The sequence below is a fragment of the Hydractinia symbiolongicarpus genome, chromosome 14, assembly GCF_029227915.1.
Source record: "Hydractinia symbiolongicarpus strain clone_291-10 chromosome 14, HSymV2.1, whole genome shotgun sequence".
In the NCBI taxonomy this organism is placed as follows: Eukaryota; Metazoa; Cnidaria; class Hydrozoa; order Anthoathecata; family Hydractiniidae; genus Hydractinia; species Hydractinia symbiolongicarpus.
Genome location: NC_079888.1, coordinates 9,100,252 through 9,116,943, shown reverse-complemented (window position 1 = coordinate 9,116,943; position 16,692 = coordinate 9,100,252). Strand labels below are relative to the sequence as shown.

General features: G+C 33.1%; 2 protein-coding genes across 3 annotated transcripts; both read left to right on the top strand.

The window, feature by feature from the left end:
- Window positions 1-42: 42 nt before the first annotated feature.
- On the top strand, window positions 43-882 carry LOC130625818 (uncharacterized). The gene has a single exon (XM_057440933.1). It carries the CDS (start codon window positions 106-108, stop codon window positions 607-609), a length of 504 nt encoding a protein of 167 aa, XP_057296916.1. The 5' UTR covers window positions 43-105; the 3' UTR covers window positions 610-882.
- Window positions 883-968: 86 nt separating this feature from the next.
- Window positions 969-16,152, top strand: LOC130625817 (DNA repair protein complementing XP-C cells homolog). Of its 2 annotated transcripts, XM_057440931.1 has the most exons (19): window positions 969-1,742; window positions 2,947-3,076; window positions 3,473-3,629; window positions 5,609-5,749; window positions 5,883-5,918; window positions 6,158-6,217; window positions 6,314-6,364; window positions 6,605-6,995; window positions 7,188-7,238; window positions 7,355-7,447; window positions 7,751-8,076; window positions 9,075-9,164; window positions 10,212-10,301; window positions 11,249-11,330; window positions 11,833-11,926; window positions 13,308-13,401; window positions 13,564-13,653; window positions 14,653-14,800; window positions 15,225-16,152. In XM_057440931.1, the coding sequence occupies exons 1-19, from the start codon at window positions 1,001-1,003 to the stop codon at window positions 15,365-15,367; spliced, it is 3,009 nt and encodes a 1,002-aa protein (XP_057296914.1). In that variant the 5' UTR covers window positions 969-1,000; the 3' UTR covers window positions 15,368-16,152. The 2 variants fall into 2 exon arrangements, with proteins under 2 accessions (XP_057296914.1, XP_057296915.1); XM_057440932.1 differs by lacking the exon at window positions 5,609-5,749.
- Window positions 16,153-16,692: the final 540 nt, after the last annotated feature.

The window sequence follows — 16,692 nt, the reverse complement described above, 5'->3', positions numbered from 1 at the left end:
TATTAACAGAGTGATGTTTATGAAACATAATTGTTATATATTAGTGTGATGCTGTTAGATTTTTGTTATGTGTTGATATTTTAGATACATTTTTTTAATTCAGCTATGCCAAAAAAGAAAAAGAATGAATCAGCAGACCCCAATGAAGGAAAACCAAAGAATTTAACATTAGGTGATTTTATTGTTGTCAAGACCAAAAAAAATGATACAAAACATACCACAAGTTCATCTTTGTTAGAGGAAAGACGAGGAGAAGAGCAATTTACTGAAGCTAGTGGTGCTTGTTCTGTTGATGTTACTGACTGCACAAAAGATACGCAGCACAAAGAGGAAAATTTAGATAGTTCGAAAATATATTTTGTCTGTCGCACAAAAAAAGGTGGAGTTCCTGTGAAAGTTGAAAGTAGAGCAAGTGGGAAAAAAGTGACATTAGTTGAGCATGTTGGTGGAGATGGAAAGGCATTAGTGCAAATATTAAAAAATAAATTTGGAACCGGTGGCTTCTACAAAGATGATTTCATTGAGCTTCAAGGTGATTTCAAACTGAAAGTAACTAAATATTTAAATGATAATAAACAGTTGCTCAGGCCCTATGGCACAAAATGCTAGCATAGGATGCAGTGAACAGCTGTAAATTAGGTGCCTGCAGTGAAAGAAAATTTGTTGTGAAATTTTAGAAGTTGTGTTTTGCGTTTTCCATCAAAACAACCTAAATCTAATAGAAGTTTTTGTTTTCATTCTTAATGCTAATGCAACTTTGTGAACACAAAGTTCTGTTTTTATTAGTAAATTTTTATCAGTAAATTGTATTTTTTGTCTTTTATTTTATTTTGTAATTTAAATACCTACTTTTTAAGAATATAATTTAATTATATTTTAAAACCCATTTCTGAGTTGTGGCGTTCTCAATGATTTCAAACTTACAATGCTGTACTTTGTTTGTTTGATTTTCCATAATAATTTTCTTCTTTTTTTTATTGTACTATAACATTGATTTAAGATGGGAAAAAATAAGACTGACAAAGTCAAGCAGGAAGATTGTAGTGTGAGAAAGCGGAGATCGACCAGATCTTTGATAAATTATGCAGAAGAGAATGAAAATTGTGGTAATTCTGATTCTGATTTTGAACCAAATAAAACACATATAAACCAGACATCCATAATTGATGATGAAAGTTCCCATGTAGATCAAAGCCGTGGTAAAAGAAAGAGAAAACAAAAAAAAAAGCCGAACGACTCAAATGTAGCTTTTGCTAAAGACGAATCAGATGAGGAAGTAGTGTTAAAGTCTTTTATAGGCCGTCCAAATTTGTCTGAAGATGAGAGCTCAGACAGTGACGATGATACACCTATTTCAAAATTGTGTAAGGTTTCGTCCGAGAATGGAGCAAAAGTTAAAATGCTGGAGCAGGATGATGTGAGGAAAATTTCACATGATGATGTAAGAGTAAATGGCTTGAGTAATGAACAGTCAATACAACTGACAGACGAAAATAAAATTCTGATTAAAGAAAATGATTGTGAGATAAAAAAGGAAAATGTTGTAGTTGACCCAACAGTTTTGAAAAGTTTAAAAGGAAGATCTTCAAAATTAAGAAAAAGAGATAGAAGAAGCAATGTTATTTGGGATCAACCAGACAGGAAACCAGATGTTGATCACATAAATAACACAAACACGTGTATAAAAGAAAAAGATGGTGTTTCTAGTAATGAAAGCAGTGACAACTGGGAGGAAGTTGATGGTAAGGTGCATAGTTTAATGTTATTCCTAGTGTACTAAAATTTTCTTCTCATATTGTCTAGTGAACTTTTTTATAATCTGTATACAAAAAATTTGGAGATAGAACGCTTCCAAACAGAAAAATGGGAAGCACAAAGGATTAGGATTTTAAGGTAGTGTCTGTTACAAAACAAAAACTTTTATATTAACTAATAAAGAATTGCACACCTTTTTTTATCAAGCTTATATAAACAAACATCAAAAAAAAGAATTTCAGACTTAATTTAATTATGCTGCATAAATTATGATGTCATATTGAAGCAATAGCAAATGTTGACAGTTAATTCTAATTTAGACATGTTAAAGGATGTGCATTTAAACTTTATCAATGCATAAATATTAAAAAGGTGAATTGATTAACAAAATCTTTTTGCTAAAATGACACTCGTTTTCTGACGACTATTTCCACCATCATGGTTTTCATTGTTTTGCTCGGTTTAAAATCAGGGCAAAAAGCTATATACAGAGTTACAAATTAAATTTCTTCTTTTTTGAACATTGCCACCTAATGTAGGCAGAAGCATATCAGATAAGCCTTGTTTTAGCATGTTTAGTGTTCACACAATGGATAATGAAAGTAGCCACACGAGGAAGAAATTGTACTGGTACTTTAAATTAATAATTTTTAACCTGACACTGACGTCACTGCCTGAAATTCATTAATAATAGTATGTATTCTTTATGTAAAATAACTTTTAGGAGACACTACCTTTAGGAGCAAAATCTGGTAATACATAAGCTTAAAAATTTCTGCTTTGTGTTGTCCATTTGGGTAGGTCACGTTTGGGAGGTTTAGAAAAGAAAATAGCCTTAACTTATTTAAAATAAATCCTGTCATCACCAGGTTTTTTTTTTGTCATAATTTTTTTTGTTTGAAATTATGACAGCAGTGCACACATCAGTTTAAAGACAGGCTCTCTCATATTAATACATGCCTGAGTGTTGAATTCAGCATCTAAGAAATTATGGGAGAGGAGTTTGTCGGTAAGATGAATCACCTGATTGATAAAGATTTATAATCAAATTAACATGGCTAATCTCATATTCACACTGAAAAAAACAAAATCTTGAATGGGTTTCACTGGGAATTGCTGTGACTTTAGAACTCGAAATATAGTTGTTTTTCTATTAGATGATAGGTTTTGGTTCTGTTGTTGTATTTGTAGAAGCTGTAATTAAGCTCTCTCCAAAAAGGAAAAAGATTAAGAAAAAGGAGAAGGAAGAGGAGAAAAAAGAAGAGAAGATGGAAATAAAAGACTTACAAATCAGTGTCGGTGTTAAATCAATCCATAAAAAGTAGTATTGTTTCCTTTAAATTTTTCGATGTTGTCAAATTTTTGATAGGTAAACAGAATCTTATAGTGTACCCAATATAGATTTTAAGACAAAAGCTGACAAACACTAAAATGTCAGACCGGTTTTGATTTTTTGGAATTCTCTGCAAAAAAATTCTAATATATTTAGCAGAAGCTTAATGTTGTTTACTTAGTGAATCTGAGTTTAGGTGCAAAACTGAAACTTGTTGGATTAGGGCAAGGAATTATTTTTTTCTCAAGTAACCTAGAGATACAGAAAATTGCATTGTTATTTATTCTAGTCATTCCAAAACTGGACAAGTCCTAAAAAAATTTTATGTATGTCTGGTCTAGTGCTAAAACTCAAATTTGTTGTGTTATTTTTGCATTATTTTAGGAGGAGAACTCGTGAAGAGAAATTGTTCATCTGGTTGCGACAGTTGGTTGGTCGATTCCAGAGGGAACGTCAAATTTTACTACACAAATGTCATTTGCTATCGTTACTGGCGAAGGCGTTGAAAGAAAACAAACTATGTAGCAACAAGATATGCATGGTAGGGTTTTTGTTAATGTTATAATTAATTATGCTGTGTTTATTCCTTAAGATTTTATAACACAAATACTGCAACTTCGTTAGATATCATTTCTCTGACTAGTCGATAAAGCCCATGGAGAAATCCACTTAAGCAGATGTACGATGAAAAAATAGGTTCTTTTAGATGTTTTGCTGATGCCAGCGGTCCAGATCCAAAAAAAAATTCCGAAATTTAGTTTATTCTTTTACTGTAATGTGTAGAGGATAAAATGCTGATCAAACTAATGTATAGCATCATATGCTTTCGAGGAACGGCTAAGGAGATATAAGGGTTTTATTTTGCTGACGTAAGCCAAGACCCGCTGAAACACATAAATTTTTTTATTAGAAATTTGCACCTGTTGCCTTAATCGTATAGATCCTGAAACGCTGATCAAGAAAATGTATAGGATCATGTAGGTTTGACAAACAGTTGCACAGATATTGGGGTTTGAAGGTTTTTTGACGATGTCATCAACCCGTCTATTTGGAAAAGCAAATTGGACCAAGGTGGTCCTTAGTTACCAAGGCAGTGAAAAATAACTGACGTCACCACCTCCTTTCCAAGTTATTTGGGGTGGCTTCATTAATTTAATATAAGATATTGACGTTAAAGTAGTGATATAGACGTCGCGCCATAACGTCAGAAAATTTAAATTCTTTAAGTAGTATGTTTTTTTTCCACAAATTTGCGATCCTTCAAAACAATTAAACTGCTTGGATTTGACGTACATGCGATCACATTAATGTTTTGAATTCACGAGCCTACCACCATCTTTACTCACTCGTCTGTTTCAAAATAAATCGAGTGAACGATAGCTTCAGCCTATGTTATAGACCCAACGCTACGTCTGTGAACATAGAAGGTTTTCGTAGAAATCAATACAGCCCTAGGGACAAGGTTGGTAATCACAATTTTATTGGTCGATATTTGTATGTTTTCAGGGTTCAAACAATATAAAATTATGTAATAAAATGCAAGTAATAATTGTACAAAATTTTGCTGCTTTGAGTGCTGCAAAGTAATTTTCCGACAATCTAGGGACCTCAAAACCCAAAATTTCCCCTTCTGCACCAACCATGGTGGTGCCTCATGGAGATACTAACTTAAGCAAAAGTTAGTTATAACAAAACGGTAGTCCCAAAAAAATACTCTGGATACACCACTGAGTATAGCTCTAAGTTTTTTAAATTCACATCAGCGTTATGTGTTAACATTCATGTGTTAAACAAAGTAGGCAGGCAAAATAGCATTTTTGCTTTTTTTTGCTGACGTGTAATAAATTGATTTAATAAGATTGATAGTATGTCCGTTTTCTTAGCCTTATCTGTTACAGCCTAAAAAACAATATTCTTAATTGTTTGCAAAATCATTGGGAAAATATTATGAATTCATACTTTCTGGTAATCGTTAAGCGTCAGGTGATTACTCAAAATAAGAATATTTGTTAGAATAAAAGAAAATGCATGTGCAGCTATAACTTATCCACTGTTCAAATTTGTTATCGTACATATGTGGTTGTAGGGGAAAACTGACTAGAAGGTTTTATAAAATTGAACTTCTTTTTATTCAATGGGAAAGGGGTTTACTAGTGCGTGAGGTTTGAGGGGCATTATTGCACCTACAAAAATTACTAAATTCGGTACAACTTATTTTTGATTTTTTTAAGACTAATTGACAGTTTTGAAGTCAATTCTTATTAAAATTTTACTGAAATAAGACTCAAAATGAAATACAGGGAATGAAATACTCTCTGACTTGCGTTTTACAGGAAGGTATGCAGTTATCTCAAATGTTAGTTATTAGATTATGAAAAATCAACAAGTTGCTGCTTGTACATATTCCGGTGGTCAAGTTTTTGCATGTCCTTGACATCACTATTTTGAGCATCGTCAGCACAAAATAGCAATTTGGCTACCATTTTGAACACACAAATTTTAGATATTTTGTTATGTTAGGGTGTATGTATGTCATTAATACCATCTGAGTTCTTCAAGCCTTCACATAATCGATGGGATATAAGTCATCTGAGAAAGTTTATTGTTTGGTTTCAAAAAGATATTCCTTCCGTTGATGAACTTTTGTTGTTTATTGATAAGGTGCGATGAATATTTTGCTTTTATTTTTATATTTTGTTACTGGTACTATTGTTACTATTGTTGTTGTTGTTGTTACTGTTGTTCGAAGATGATTTTTTCTGTTGTTCATATTTATTTTTTTATTAATTTTAAGGAAGCGAGTAAAATGAAGTATTTAAAAAGAATACACGTACGTATTTCACATCTACATTTATTATTTCTTTATCATTTTTAGCATGTTTATTTGACAATTCTTCCACCTTTATGTTGGCATATTTTAGATACTGCAGATTCCAAGCACTGCATGTAATTTGAAGAGCAAAGAATTTTATATGTTAATACGCGATATTAATTTGTTGTGTGTATTGAAACAGTTACCTCTTTTTTTGAAATGATTGTCTTGAAGCAATTTTTTTATTATTGTCTCAGATATTTGTCACACTGTTGAGAGCCATTGGATTTTTGGCAAGATTAGTGATATCTCTTCAGGTATAAATTTTCAAGCTTTATTTTACTTGCTTTTTATCAGTGTTACTGGTTTCAATTGTATTATGATGAGATGTAAAGTGTTACATTACTTTTTAGCCATGTGCTGCCAAAATAAAACAAGGTTCAGTCTCATCACCAGATACGCTTGTATGTATGAAATTCATATTTTTGTTTCTTTTTCTGTAAGGCTTTATTTAGTTATTTTATTTCTGTAAAAAAATATTGACATAAAGCTTTTTTCTTTACTTCTTGGGCTATCTGTTTTCCAAAATACTTTGTGGTTTTATATCAATGTAACCTCTAGGATGTTGGACATTTTCGCATCTTTGGTTGTTGTTGACATTTGTTTTGTTTTTATTGAAGGTTTTTCTTTCCAACTTTTTACAGGAATCCACAGAAACTACTTCCAAGAAGACACATGCTTCAGTCTCATCACCGTATTTCGCAGACAAGAATAATAAAAATTCACAAGCCATTTCATCAAAGCCAAAGGGAAATAAAAAAGTTGCCCTGAAGAAAAAAGTCTCCAAGATTGAAGAAAACCCAACAAAAAATAAAAGTAGCCAGTCCAAACACAAAACAGAAGTTAGTACTGAAGAAAAGAAAGAGTATGGTAAACGACTAAGAAAGAAAACAAGCAACTACGCCGTCCCTGAACAATCAAATAATAGTGATGATGATAAAGAGGAAGATAAGATTTTTGACTCTTCAAAGACACCTCGAAAAATTAGGATACCGAATAAATCTACTCCGTCTTCCAGTAAAAAAAAAAATTCAGGTAAATAAAGTCACTTCCAATTTTATATTACACTGTAACCTAATATAAATTTTTTTTATAAAGTACCAACATTTCTTTATCTCCCTTGTACTGCTATTAAATCTTAATGATGAAAATTTCTTTCAAGAACATCAGTCTGAAAATTGATATTTGTGTTTAAATTGGAATTCATTAAAGGCTTGTTGATTTTAGGTATAGATGAGTGGATAGAAGTGTATTTACCGACAATGCAGAAATGGATAAGTAAGTTTAGTTGTAACTTGCTGTTGTTGTTGTAGATGTTCTGACGTTGTTGTCCTTGTCTTTATCATCGTTGCCACTGTCGCAGATGTAACTGTGTAATAAATGTTCTGTTGTAGGTGTTGAACTAGTCAGTGAGAGTATCAACCAACCAGAAAAAATTGAGGCAGTTGCTACATCACCTTTAAAATACGTTGTGGCTATAGATAACGGTTTGTTTAATGTTTATTAATTAAAAGTGGTTTGGTTTTATAGAGAAATATTTGTCATGGCATATCTGTGTGTCCATTTCTTTTTAAGAATGATTTACACAGATAGGCGAGTATAGTTGGTCTATTTAAGCTGAATTGCACATGATGTATTCGCGGATAGTGTAGAGAATTTGTCTGTGGACCCCATCTCACTACCATGCAGTATGTTAGTTATGCACGAAATAGGTCTACTTCTAATTTGAGTGATTCGGTTGATTCAATGGTTTTCTTTATTATTAAATATTTTTAATATCTAATTTACAGATCACAGGGTAAAGGATGTCACATGTCGATATGCAATCAAGTGGCTAAGCTACAACAGAAAACTTCGCGTTGATCGTGAATGGTGGGCAAAGTCTTTGGAAGCTTACAAACCACCTGATAACACATTAAATTCTACAGAGGATGCTCAACTCAAAAAGCACTTGCTGCAACAGGACTTTCCGAAGACTATATCAGAATTCAAAGACAATCCTCTTTACGCTTTATCAAGACATTTACTGAAGTTTGAAGCTATCTATCCAGAGTCAGCAGTTCCTTTGGGTTATATCAGGAATGAAGCTATTTATTCACGAGACTGTGTCCATCAGGTATACGTGATACTACGATATTTGTTATGTCTTTTTGTTGATTATTTTCTTGCTATAATTTACTTTAGATTATAATTGTAATTTGTGTGCTAAACGTCAAGTTATTGTCAGATCTATAGGTCCTCCTTTCCTTTAAACTTTGTGTTTTATGTCTTATATATGTTTATCTGCCATCTACTGGATATTTTTGACATGGAAGATAGACACCCCATAAGTTTTGCAGTTTCGGGGTCATGGTTCTAGTTATTCCTACATCCAACCTGATTCATACTTCTGTTCTTTACACATTCCTTCATTATTTGCAATATAAATTACTATCATTCTATTTTTTTGCTGCAAACGGAAACAAATGATTTTATTAAAGCAAATAGTAAAAAGCAGAATAAGATACCCCTTAACTTGTGATGTTGTGGCACAAACTCTTTCATTCTGCAAAATTTTCATGATATGTAAAATCTTTTGCGACTTTTACTCTAATTTTGAGGCACCCCTCATTAATGTGTTAGAGTACAATTTTTCCAACTTTCATGTCAGTTTTTTTATTTTGCATCACATCAAATTTAAAATGGGATTGTAGACTGTGCAGGGTGGGTAAACCAAATAACAAACTAAGAAATAGGTATTAAACGAAGCTATGAAAGACTAAAGTAAATGATTTGCATAGTAATTTAATGAAGAATAACAAAAAACTGTACATAATTTTCATATATATTTTTAAGTTATCATGCATCCCTTACCCCATTAATGTTTCTTCCACCCTTATACCCCAGTTACCTCCTTCATTCCTTACCCCATTCACCCCATGCATTTTTTGTTGCAGTGTCCAACCATGCATATTTTATAGTAAACTTTATAATTGGTAATATACGCTGTTTAGTTGTACCCACATGTTAAAAAGTTCACAAAATTGTGGTTTAAAAATTTGTATTGATAACCTGAATGTTTAAAGGTTTTTCTGTTAGTATAACATGTTAATATCATTATTTATTACATTGTAGCTGCACACAAGGGAGACGTGGATGAAAGAAGCAAGAGTAGTAAAAGCTGGCGAACAAGCATACAAAATCGTGAAAGGGAGACCAAAACGAGTAAGATATATGCACTCTTTTTTCATTAACCCTATTCGGTCCGGGGGGGGCGGATTCCACCCCCCCCCTGACGGTTTTTTTTTAATAACTCCTGATTGCTTTCTTATATGGCTATGATACTTACTGAGTTTCAACATTTATCTATTAGACACCTGCATGCTAAATTTTTAGGTCCCATAGTATTCAGAGGCTTTGATATTGGCCATTACTCGAAACTACCCCTAAAATCTCTATGAAATCCTTATAATGGGGAAAATATAATAACTCCTGTTAAGATTATCCTTAGAACTTGAAACTTGCAACACAACTTTGTTTCGTCAAGAAGAATCATTTTGAATAATTTTGACACGTGACTAATCCGATTTCCCGATTTTGTCGGATTTTACCTGAAAATCGGGAAAAAACGGATTTTCGGTCAATTTTTGGCAATTTTTTATTCGATCCATGTAAAAACCGGAAGATATGTTAAAAACATTTTATTTAGCTTTCAGAAACTTCAAACAGAATGTAAAAATTCGCTCTAGAACAAAAGTAATTATATTTTAAGCAGATAGTGGCATTTTTAACAATTTTCAAGCTTCTGATGACGTCACAGAAAATGTGCTGACGCAAGCAAAAATTTATTGCCGCCATTTTGTTCCTTTTATGACGTACTATAAGTGTGCCAAGTTTGATTCAATTTGAACAATCCCATGAAAAGTTATTGAGGGGGGGGGGGGGGTGGAATCCGCCCCCCCAGTCATAGTATGTTCGAAAAACCCCGGACCGAATAGGGTTAAACACTAGGCCCTTAGTGTAAGCGAGAACTTTGGCATGGATAGTATCGTTTTCCAAAAAATAAAGTTAAATTTTTTATGTACAGCTTAGCTAGTTCTATTCCCCATATAAATTTACACCAAGCAATATATTTGGCAGAGATTTGATATAGAAGCAAGAATGATGCCGAATGTTAGGGGGCGAGAAACTACATCTAAATCCCTGGATATAACAACACTCTCTCTTAAAATAATACAGACCTAAAGGACTTCAGCTTATTTATTTTTTTAGAACACACCTTTGCATGAAAGGGACAATGTGAAAGTTGAGGTCTTTGGATTGTGGCAGACTGAACCTTATGTACCACCACCTGTCAAAGACGTATGTTAATTTTACTCTATTTTAATTATTTCTCGTATTCTAAACGGGAATGACGGGCTGAAAATTTCCTAACGTTAGTGTTACTAAATTATTAAACATCCTAGGTATTTCTTGAAAGGGTATTTTTCCTTAAAAATTTCTGCTTTGTCACAGTATCTAAAACAAATACATATCTTACCTACATTGGTAAATATCACACACAACTTTATACCTACCTCGGTCGTGTTAACTTAGGTACACTTTTTATAAGAAACCAAGCAAGCAGAACTAGTAAAAGTTTCTTACATTCTGAGGTTGTTTTACTGAGAAAAATTACTTAACAAGTTCTTGATTTTGACAGGATCTATAAGAGGGATATTCAATCAAAAACGCGGTTTTGACATAAAGAAACTTTCATCAACATATATGTACAAATTTTTTTTTGCCTTTTTCGCCTTTTATTGATCATCTATAATGATTCCATTGGATCGTCAATTTTTTGTAGTCTGACCATTTGTTAGAATAACCTACTCGATATTTGTCCAATTTGGCGTTTATTGACGTTGCTAATTGACGCGCGGCATTTCTTCGCAAACAGAATTAAAAGAGGGAGTGAAATGAGAAAGCACTTGAATAAGACTTCGATTATGTCGAAAATATTACGCTTTTTTATTATTAATGTCTCAAACATAATAGCTGGCCGACTGTGACATGTATGTAACAAGTTAAACCCCGGGCCATGTCAGAGACTATAAAAGTGTTAATTTATCTTTTCTGCATGAGAATGGGATTGATTTCTTAGGCTCTTTTCTAGTTGAGCGATTGCTGTGCTTGCCGGCTTTCGTATCTCAAATGGGAGACTTAAATTTACTAGGACTCCCTATGCAAGACCCTCGTTAATAACAGTATCAATGGGAACTGAAGAGGCTACCCTAAGTTAATAATCTCAATAAGGACTATTTTTTCAGGGAAAAGTTCCGAAGAATGAATACGGAAATGTGGAGTTGTTTAAGCCAAGTATGCTTCCTGCCGGTGCCGTACATCTACCGAGTAAGTAAACACACTGCATCTACTTTGAAGTTTCCACGTGTAAGCTATGTTAACTAGGAAGTAAGATTTCTATAGGAAATTGGAAGAGTGTCTCAAGGATATCTTTTTCTTTAAACTGATACACAAGGTTTCGAATCTGCAAAAGTTATTTTTTTACCTTATGATAAGAAATGTCGAAGTTGCACAATGTTATTTTAGCAATCAAGAACATCTCTGGACTTTAAATTTGTAGTAGATATCTATTTTGGTTCGCTCGCTCGCTTTTAAAATCAAAAGATTGAGTTTACCAATGACTTCCCTTTAATTTTTTAAAAAATTAGCCTACCTGCCACGGGTTAATCGCGCAGTTTTTGTTTCGGATAAAAAGAACGTAATTTTATAGTTGTTAAGTTGATCTATAAATGAAAAGGTTTGGAGTATCTTGGATATGTGAGCACGTCGTAGTGTAAGCTAAAGGACGTTAGTTGTGTGTATCTTCATACATGCATACTTTCCATCCTAGTGAGTAACATGCAAAAGATTGCTAGGAAGTTGAATGTCGACTATGCTCCTGCAATGATGGGTTGGGATTTTCATGGTGGATTCTGTCATCCTGTGTAAGAAATTAATTTATTTGTTTGCGTGTGTTCTTTTGTGTAAGTTCTACTAACCGGGATCCGGCGTCTTACGCCGAATGTAGCACTACAGGGTAATTGGGTTTTATCGTCTTCTGGGCCTATTTTGTGAAAATGCAATAACTTAAGTACAAATAATGCAAAAAAAAATTTTTATTACTTATATTTCCTGAGCTCCAGAATTTAAGCTTTTTAAAACAGGCTGATAAGACTTTCGAAAAAATAAAAGATTTGGACTAAATGTTAAAAATTAAAAAAAAATTTGGGGAGAAACTGAGCTTGTCATTCATTTTAGGCTGAATGTTGAATGTTGGCCAAAAAGCTCAGACATAAAAGGGTTAAAAGGATTGGTTTATGATTTATCCCCTCTTTTCTTAAATGTTCTAAAGACAACAGCTGTCAAGTGTAACATGTCAATATCTTATTATTTTTACGAAGTTCATTTTTTAAAAGAGTCTATAGTAGAGTTGGAATCAGCGAAATTTTAATTCGCGATAAAATAAAGAGGCTAGTTATGTTATTAGAATTTCAAGGAAATGAAATAGTTTATTTATTTATTTTTTAGATAGATTTGTTTTATGTTACACATGATAATAATTAGCTTTTCACCTTTGTTAGGTATACGCCTTCTCTTATAAAATCTCTGTTTTAAAACGAATTTAAGTGAAAATAATCCAACTTTAAGCTGTGGTTTATAAAGCAATATTATTAATACAACAACGCACATTTGTTTGTCTCAACGTGAACGTTATAACTGCATATGTATAACAGAATGGGCGAGTTTACCATAGTGATAAATTGGATGAAAGATATAAATAAGTCAACGAGCTACTTAATACGATTTTGTAGCTATTATGAAGTAATTAAATTACAAACTATGAGATTGCTGACACCACACGATAGATGTGGTTGATTTTAAAAAGGAAACTGCTTGTGTCTTTCTAAAGAGCTAACTAGGAAAGTTTGCTGTTTAGAAAGACACAAGCAGTTTACTTTTTAAAGTTTAATGCACATACTTGATATATACCTGTATAATGAATTGAAAAAAATTGAACATATATGTTTATCTTGCAGCAGGAACAATTAATTATAGTTAAAATATAGAATAGTTTTTATACTTTTTTTAATGTTTTTTCTTAGAATTTGACCTAAACACATAAATTGTCCTAAAAAACTCCCGAAATTATAGTGTTACATCTGTCCTGTTTTGTTATCAAGCCTAACTTTAGAATGTTACGACAGCGTATGAAAACACTTTGTGTCTCACAGTTAATTTTTGTAGTGAGGGTTTATACCAAGACGTCCATAGGGTTCTGCGTTAATGGTATTGAACCATTAATATTTGTTTTTTCAACGCCTCTAGAATTGAAGGGGTTGTCGTGGCAAAAGAATTTGAAGACAAACTACTGGATGCTTGGAGACGAGATGAAGAAGAGTCTCGGCAAAAAGAGAAGGAGGTATGCTACTGCTTTTTTAAACGTGTGAAAGAGCCGTATAATTTGGAGCATTTTTTATTGACCGGCGAAATTTTTCCACCAATCAAAAGTGGACTTTATTTCTTGTGGATATGACTAGACCGTAATCATCTTTTTTTTATGTACGCATGTATATATTTATAGAAACGTGAAAAAGCGGTTTACGAACGTTGGAAACGACTTATCAAAGGTCTGCTTATTCTCCATAAATTGAAAAACAAATACAATTTTGAGGTAAGCATTGCTTTATAAAAAGCGAGTTAAAACGACATTTAAAGGTATGTAAAACCGATATGGAAGGACAGGATGTATGGCTTTTTCTATTGTTTTTTGGTCCCTTGAACTGTTTTATTAAAATAACCAATGAAACTTCGCTTTATTGGGACCCTGGTTTCATTAAGTAAGGCCCAATTTTTTGAGACTGCAATGACTTCTGAGATAGGAGACATATAAATTCGAATTCAAGAATACGAACACATTTTTAAACAAAAATTTGAGACGTTTTACTGTTTGTGTCCCAAGTTGACCCTAACTCTCAATCAGTGTGACATATTCACGTCTTTACAAGGAGATTTGGATAATTACGACATTTGCTGAATGTCCCAATGATCAAGTGCAAGTATATATGTGTCCGAATATGTATTTAAAAAGAAAAAAAGTGTTAAAATAATGGACCTGCAAATTTTTATTCTGGTAAGGGCGTGACTCAATATGCATACTAAATTAAACTTTCTTTTCAAAACTTTGTTTGAAAAACCCATGTTGTACAACCCTCCACAAAATATATTGAGAGAAGGTGGCAAATTAAGGTCGTCTCACAAGTAAATGTTTAAGCTATTTTTACACTACATTCTCACCATTTTAACATGTTAATGTTCACATTTCACTTGACAGTGAACTTAGGACTTGGCTCTTAGGTTAGTTGGTTAGCTCCAAACTCTTTAAAAAGTGCTATTTAGTACTGACGTCAGCATTTTCATTTCTCTAAAATCTAAAGGTCTTCATGGGGCTTGATGTGGATTATTTCGTACAGAAAACGTGTTATAACGTGCAACTAGAGCATTTTGAACGTTGTTTGCTTTACTTACTCATTTGAAAAAGTAGCATGAGCTGATGCTTCTTATCAAATTTTTAATGGCCAAAAACGTGCTGTTGTCTTGTATATTAAAGGGGGTTTCATTCGATGTGCACATAGCTTGATAAGACGTGTTTGTACTATTGTTTTCTCTCTAGCTGGACGAAGAGGAGCAGAAACCAAAAAACCCGAAAACCCAGAAGAAGGAAAAACGGATTACTAAGCCAAGGAAAAGGAAAACAGAACAGAAGGGAAGCAAGGATGAATATTCAGATTTATCTGTGTCGTGGCCGATGAACAGGCAGTGTAAGACTCCTTTTTGCTCGAGTGACAATCTTTTGGAAGCTTAGCTTATGGCCCAAGCTTCACTGGAGGAAATAATAGATGATTTTGATATTCACGTCTTTATAATGTGCTAAGTTGTATATCTATACAAGAAATCAAATTTTATTATCAATAGAGGAAAATATTTGGACGCCCTTGAAACGTTAAAAATATTTTGTTTAAAGGCTTAAATACACGACACGATTTTGTCGTACTCACTTATTACGTCATTACACGAAATGTGCTAGGTAGGAAATAACGCAAATTTTGAAAATTCGTGTAATGTCCTTTGTAGCGAAATTGTACAACGAAAAAAAGCAGACGTTGTCTTCGTTCAAATGTTTGAAATGTAAAATATTTAGCTTTGTTAGCACGATGCAACGTAACTTTACTTTAATCTTTTCAGCTGGCACCACATCCCTAAACACAGAAGGTCACGTTCATGTGTTTCTTGAAGCCAATCACACACGAGATCCAGTTGACAACAGTCTAATAAAGGTGTGTTCATGTGGGTTGAAACTCCCACTCGATACTGAAGAGGCTTTATGAGGATTTGTTGTACAAAAGGATTTGCTCACTATACGTTGTGGAACGTTTTGTATATCTATATGTATATCTGTTTTATGTATTGTATGATGTTTTGAGTATGTATAGTACTTGTACATACCTTATTTTTAGGAAATTAAAGGTGGATTTCCATAGAGCAGCATTTTGCGCTGCTACAATTTACTTGTGCATTCGTAGTAGACAAAAATGCCGCTGGTTCAGAGATTTTTGTGATCCAGCGATAGTATAAATCTCGCAAAGTTGAATTCATTTAACTTTGTAGGGAAGCTTTTGAGCGATAGCCCATCAGATCAAAAATAAAATGATTGCATCAACCTTTACATCGCTTGCACCATTTTAAAACAAATTGACATTTGAACTTAATTGAAATTAAACAAGCGATAAAATCGCCGACTCAAAAATTTCCGTCACATTTTTGCGGTCAGGCGCAAAAATCTGCTTTATGGGAAATTTAGGAATAGAATAGACATATGCTACGCCCGTGCTCATAAAATATTCGTCACGCCTCTGTTTGGTTTAGCTCATACACATAAATTCAGCTCGGCACAGCATAGCTTATAAATATATATGTATATTTTTATAACCCGGTAAAGCCTAGAACAAAAAAACATGTAAACGAAGTTGTTTTATATCCGTTATGTTTACTTTTTTAAGATACTGTAGTATTTATGTTTATGTTTATTAACAAGGTATTCGTTACCTAGCAACGCATTGTATACATTATGACAATTACACTTCACCGGACAGTTGTGTTTGGACTCCGTAAAGGTAATAGTTCCGTATATCAAGCGTACACGCGGCAGTCCGTTTTTGTCACTTCACACATGAGCCCATTGGATCCAGAAATCTTGAAAACGTTTTAAGCTGAAAATTGTTTACCAATGCCTTCTGTATCGCACTTGCAAAGAGAATCATTCTCGCCCCCAGAGCTCTTTGAGAGAACTTTAAAAAGAGCTCTGACGCCAAGAATGAAATTTTATACGGACTTTTGTACGGTTAAAAAAAATTGTCGGCGGAGGCTTAGATTTTCAAACGTGTTCGTGTGGTGAAAAGTATCTATACTCATGTAAAACCATTTTTTGTATATGGGGCTTAAAATCCTTTTGCGTGAAAGTTTTGCAGTATGAACATTTTGCGGTTTTTGTTATTTTTCCGGGTCAAATTTAAGGTTCATGACAAATATGTACATTTTTAATACGCGGATTGGTGCTAAACTTCTACGCATTTTAAAAGTTGAAAAATCAGGTTTATGCTAAATGTTGGGTTCACAACAACTTTCTTAAAAGATTATCACAAATAAGCATCTG

Coding starts and splice junctions, on each gene's coding strand:
- LOC130625817 (XM_057440931.1), top strand. CDS start 1,001: ATGGGAAAAAATAAGACTGACAAAGTCAAGCAGGAAGATTGTAGTGTG. Junction 7,239..7,354: donor GACAATGCAGAAATGGATAA/GTAAGTTTAGTT, acceptor GTTCTGTTGTAG/GTGTTGAACTAGTCAGTGAG. Junction 14,801..15,224: donor GTGGCCGATGAACAGGCAGT/GTAAGACTCCTT, acceptor TAATCTTTTCAG/CTGGCACCACATCCCTAAAC.
- LOC130625818 (XM_057440933.1), top strand. CDS start 106: ATGCCAAAAAAGAAAAAGAATGAATCAGCAGACCCCAATGAAGGAAAA.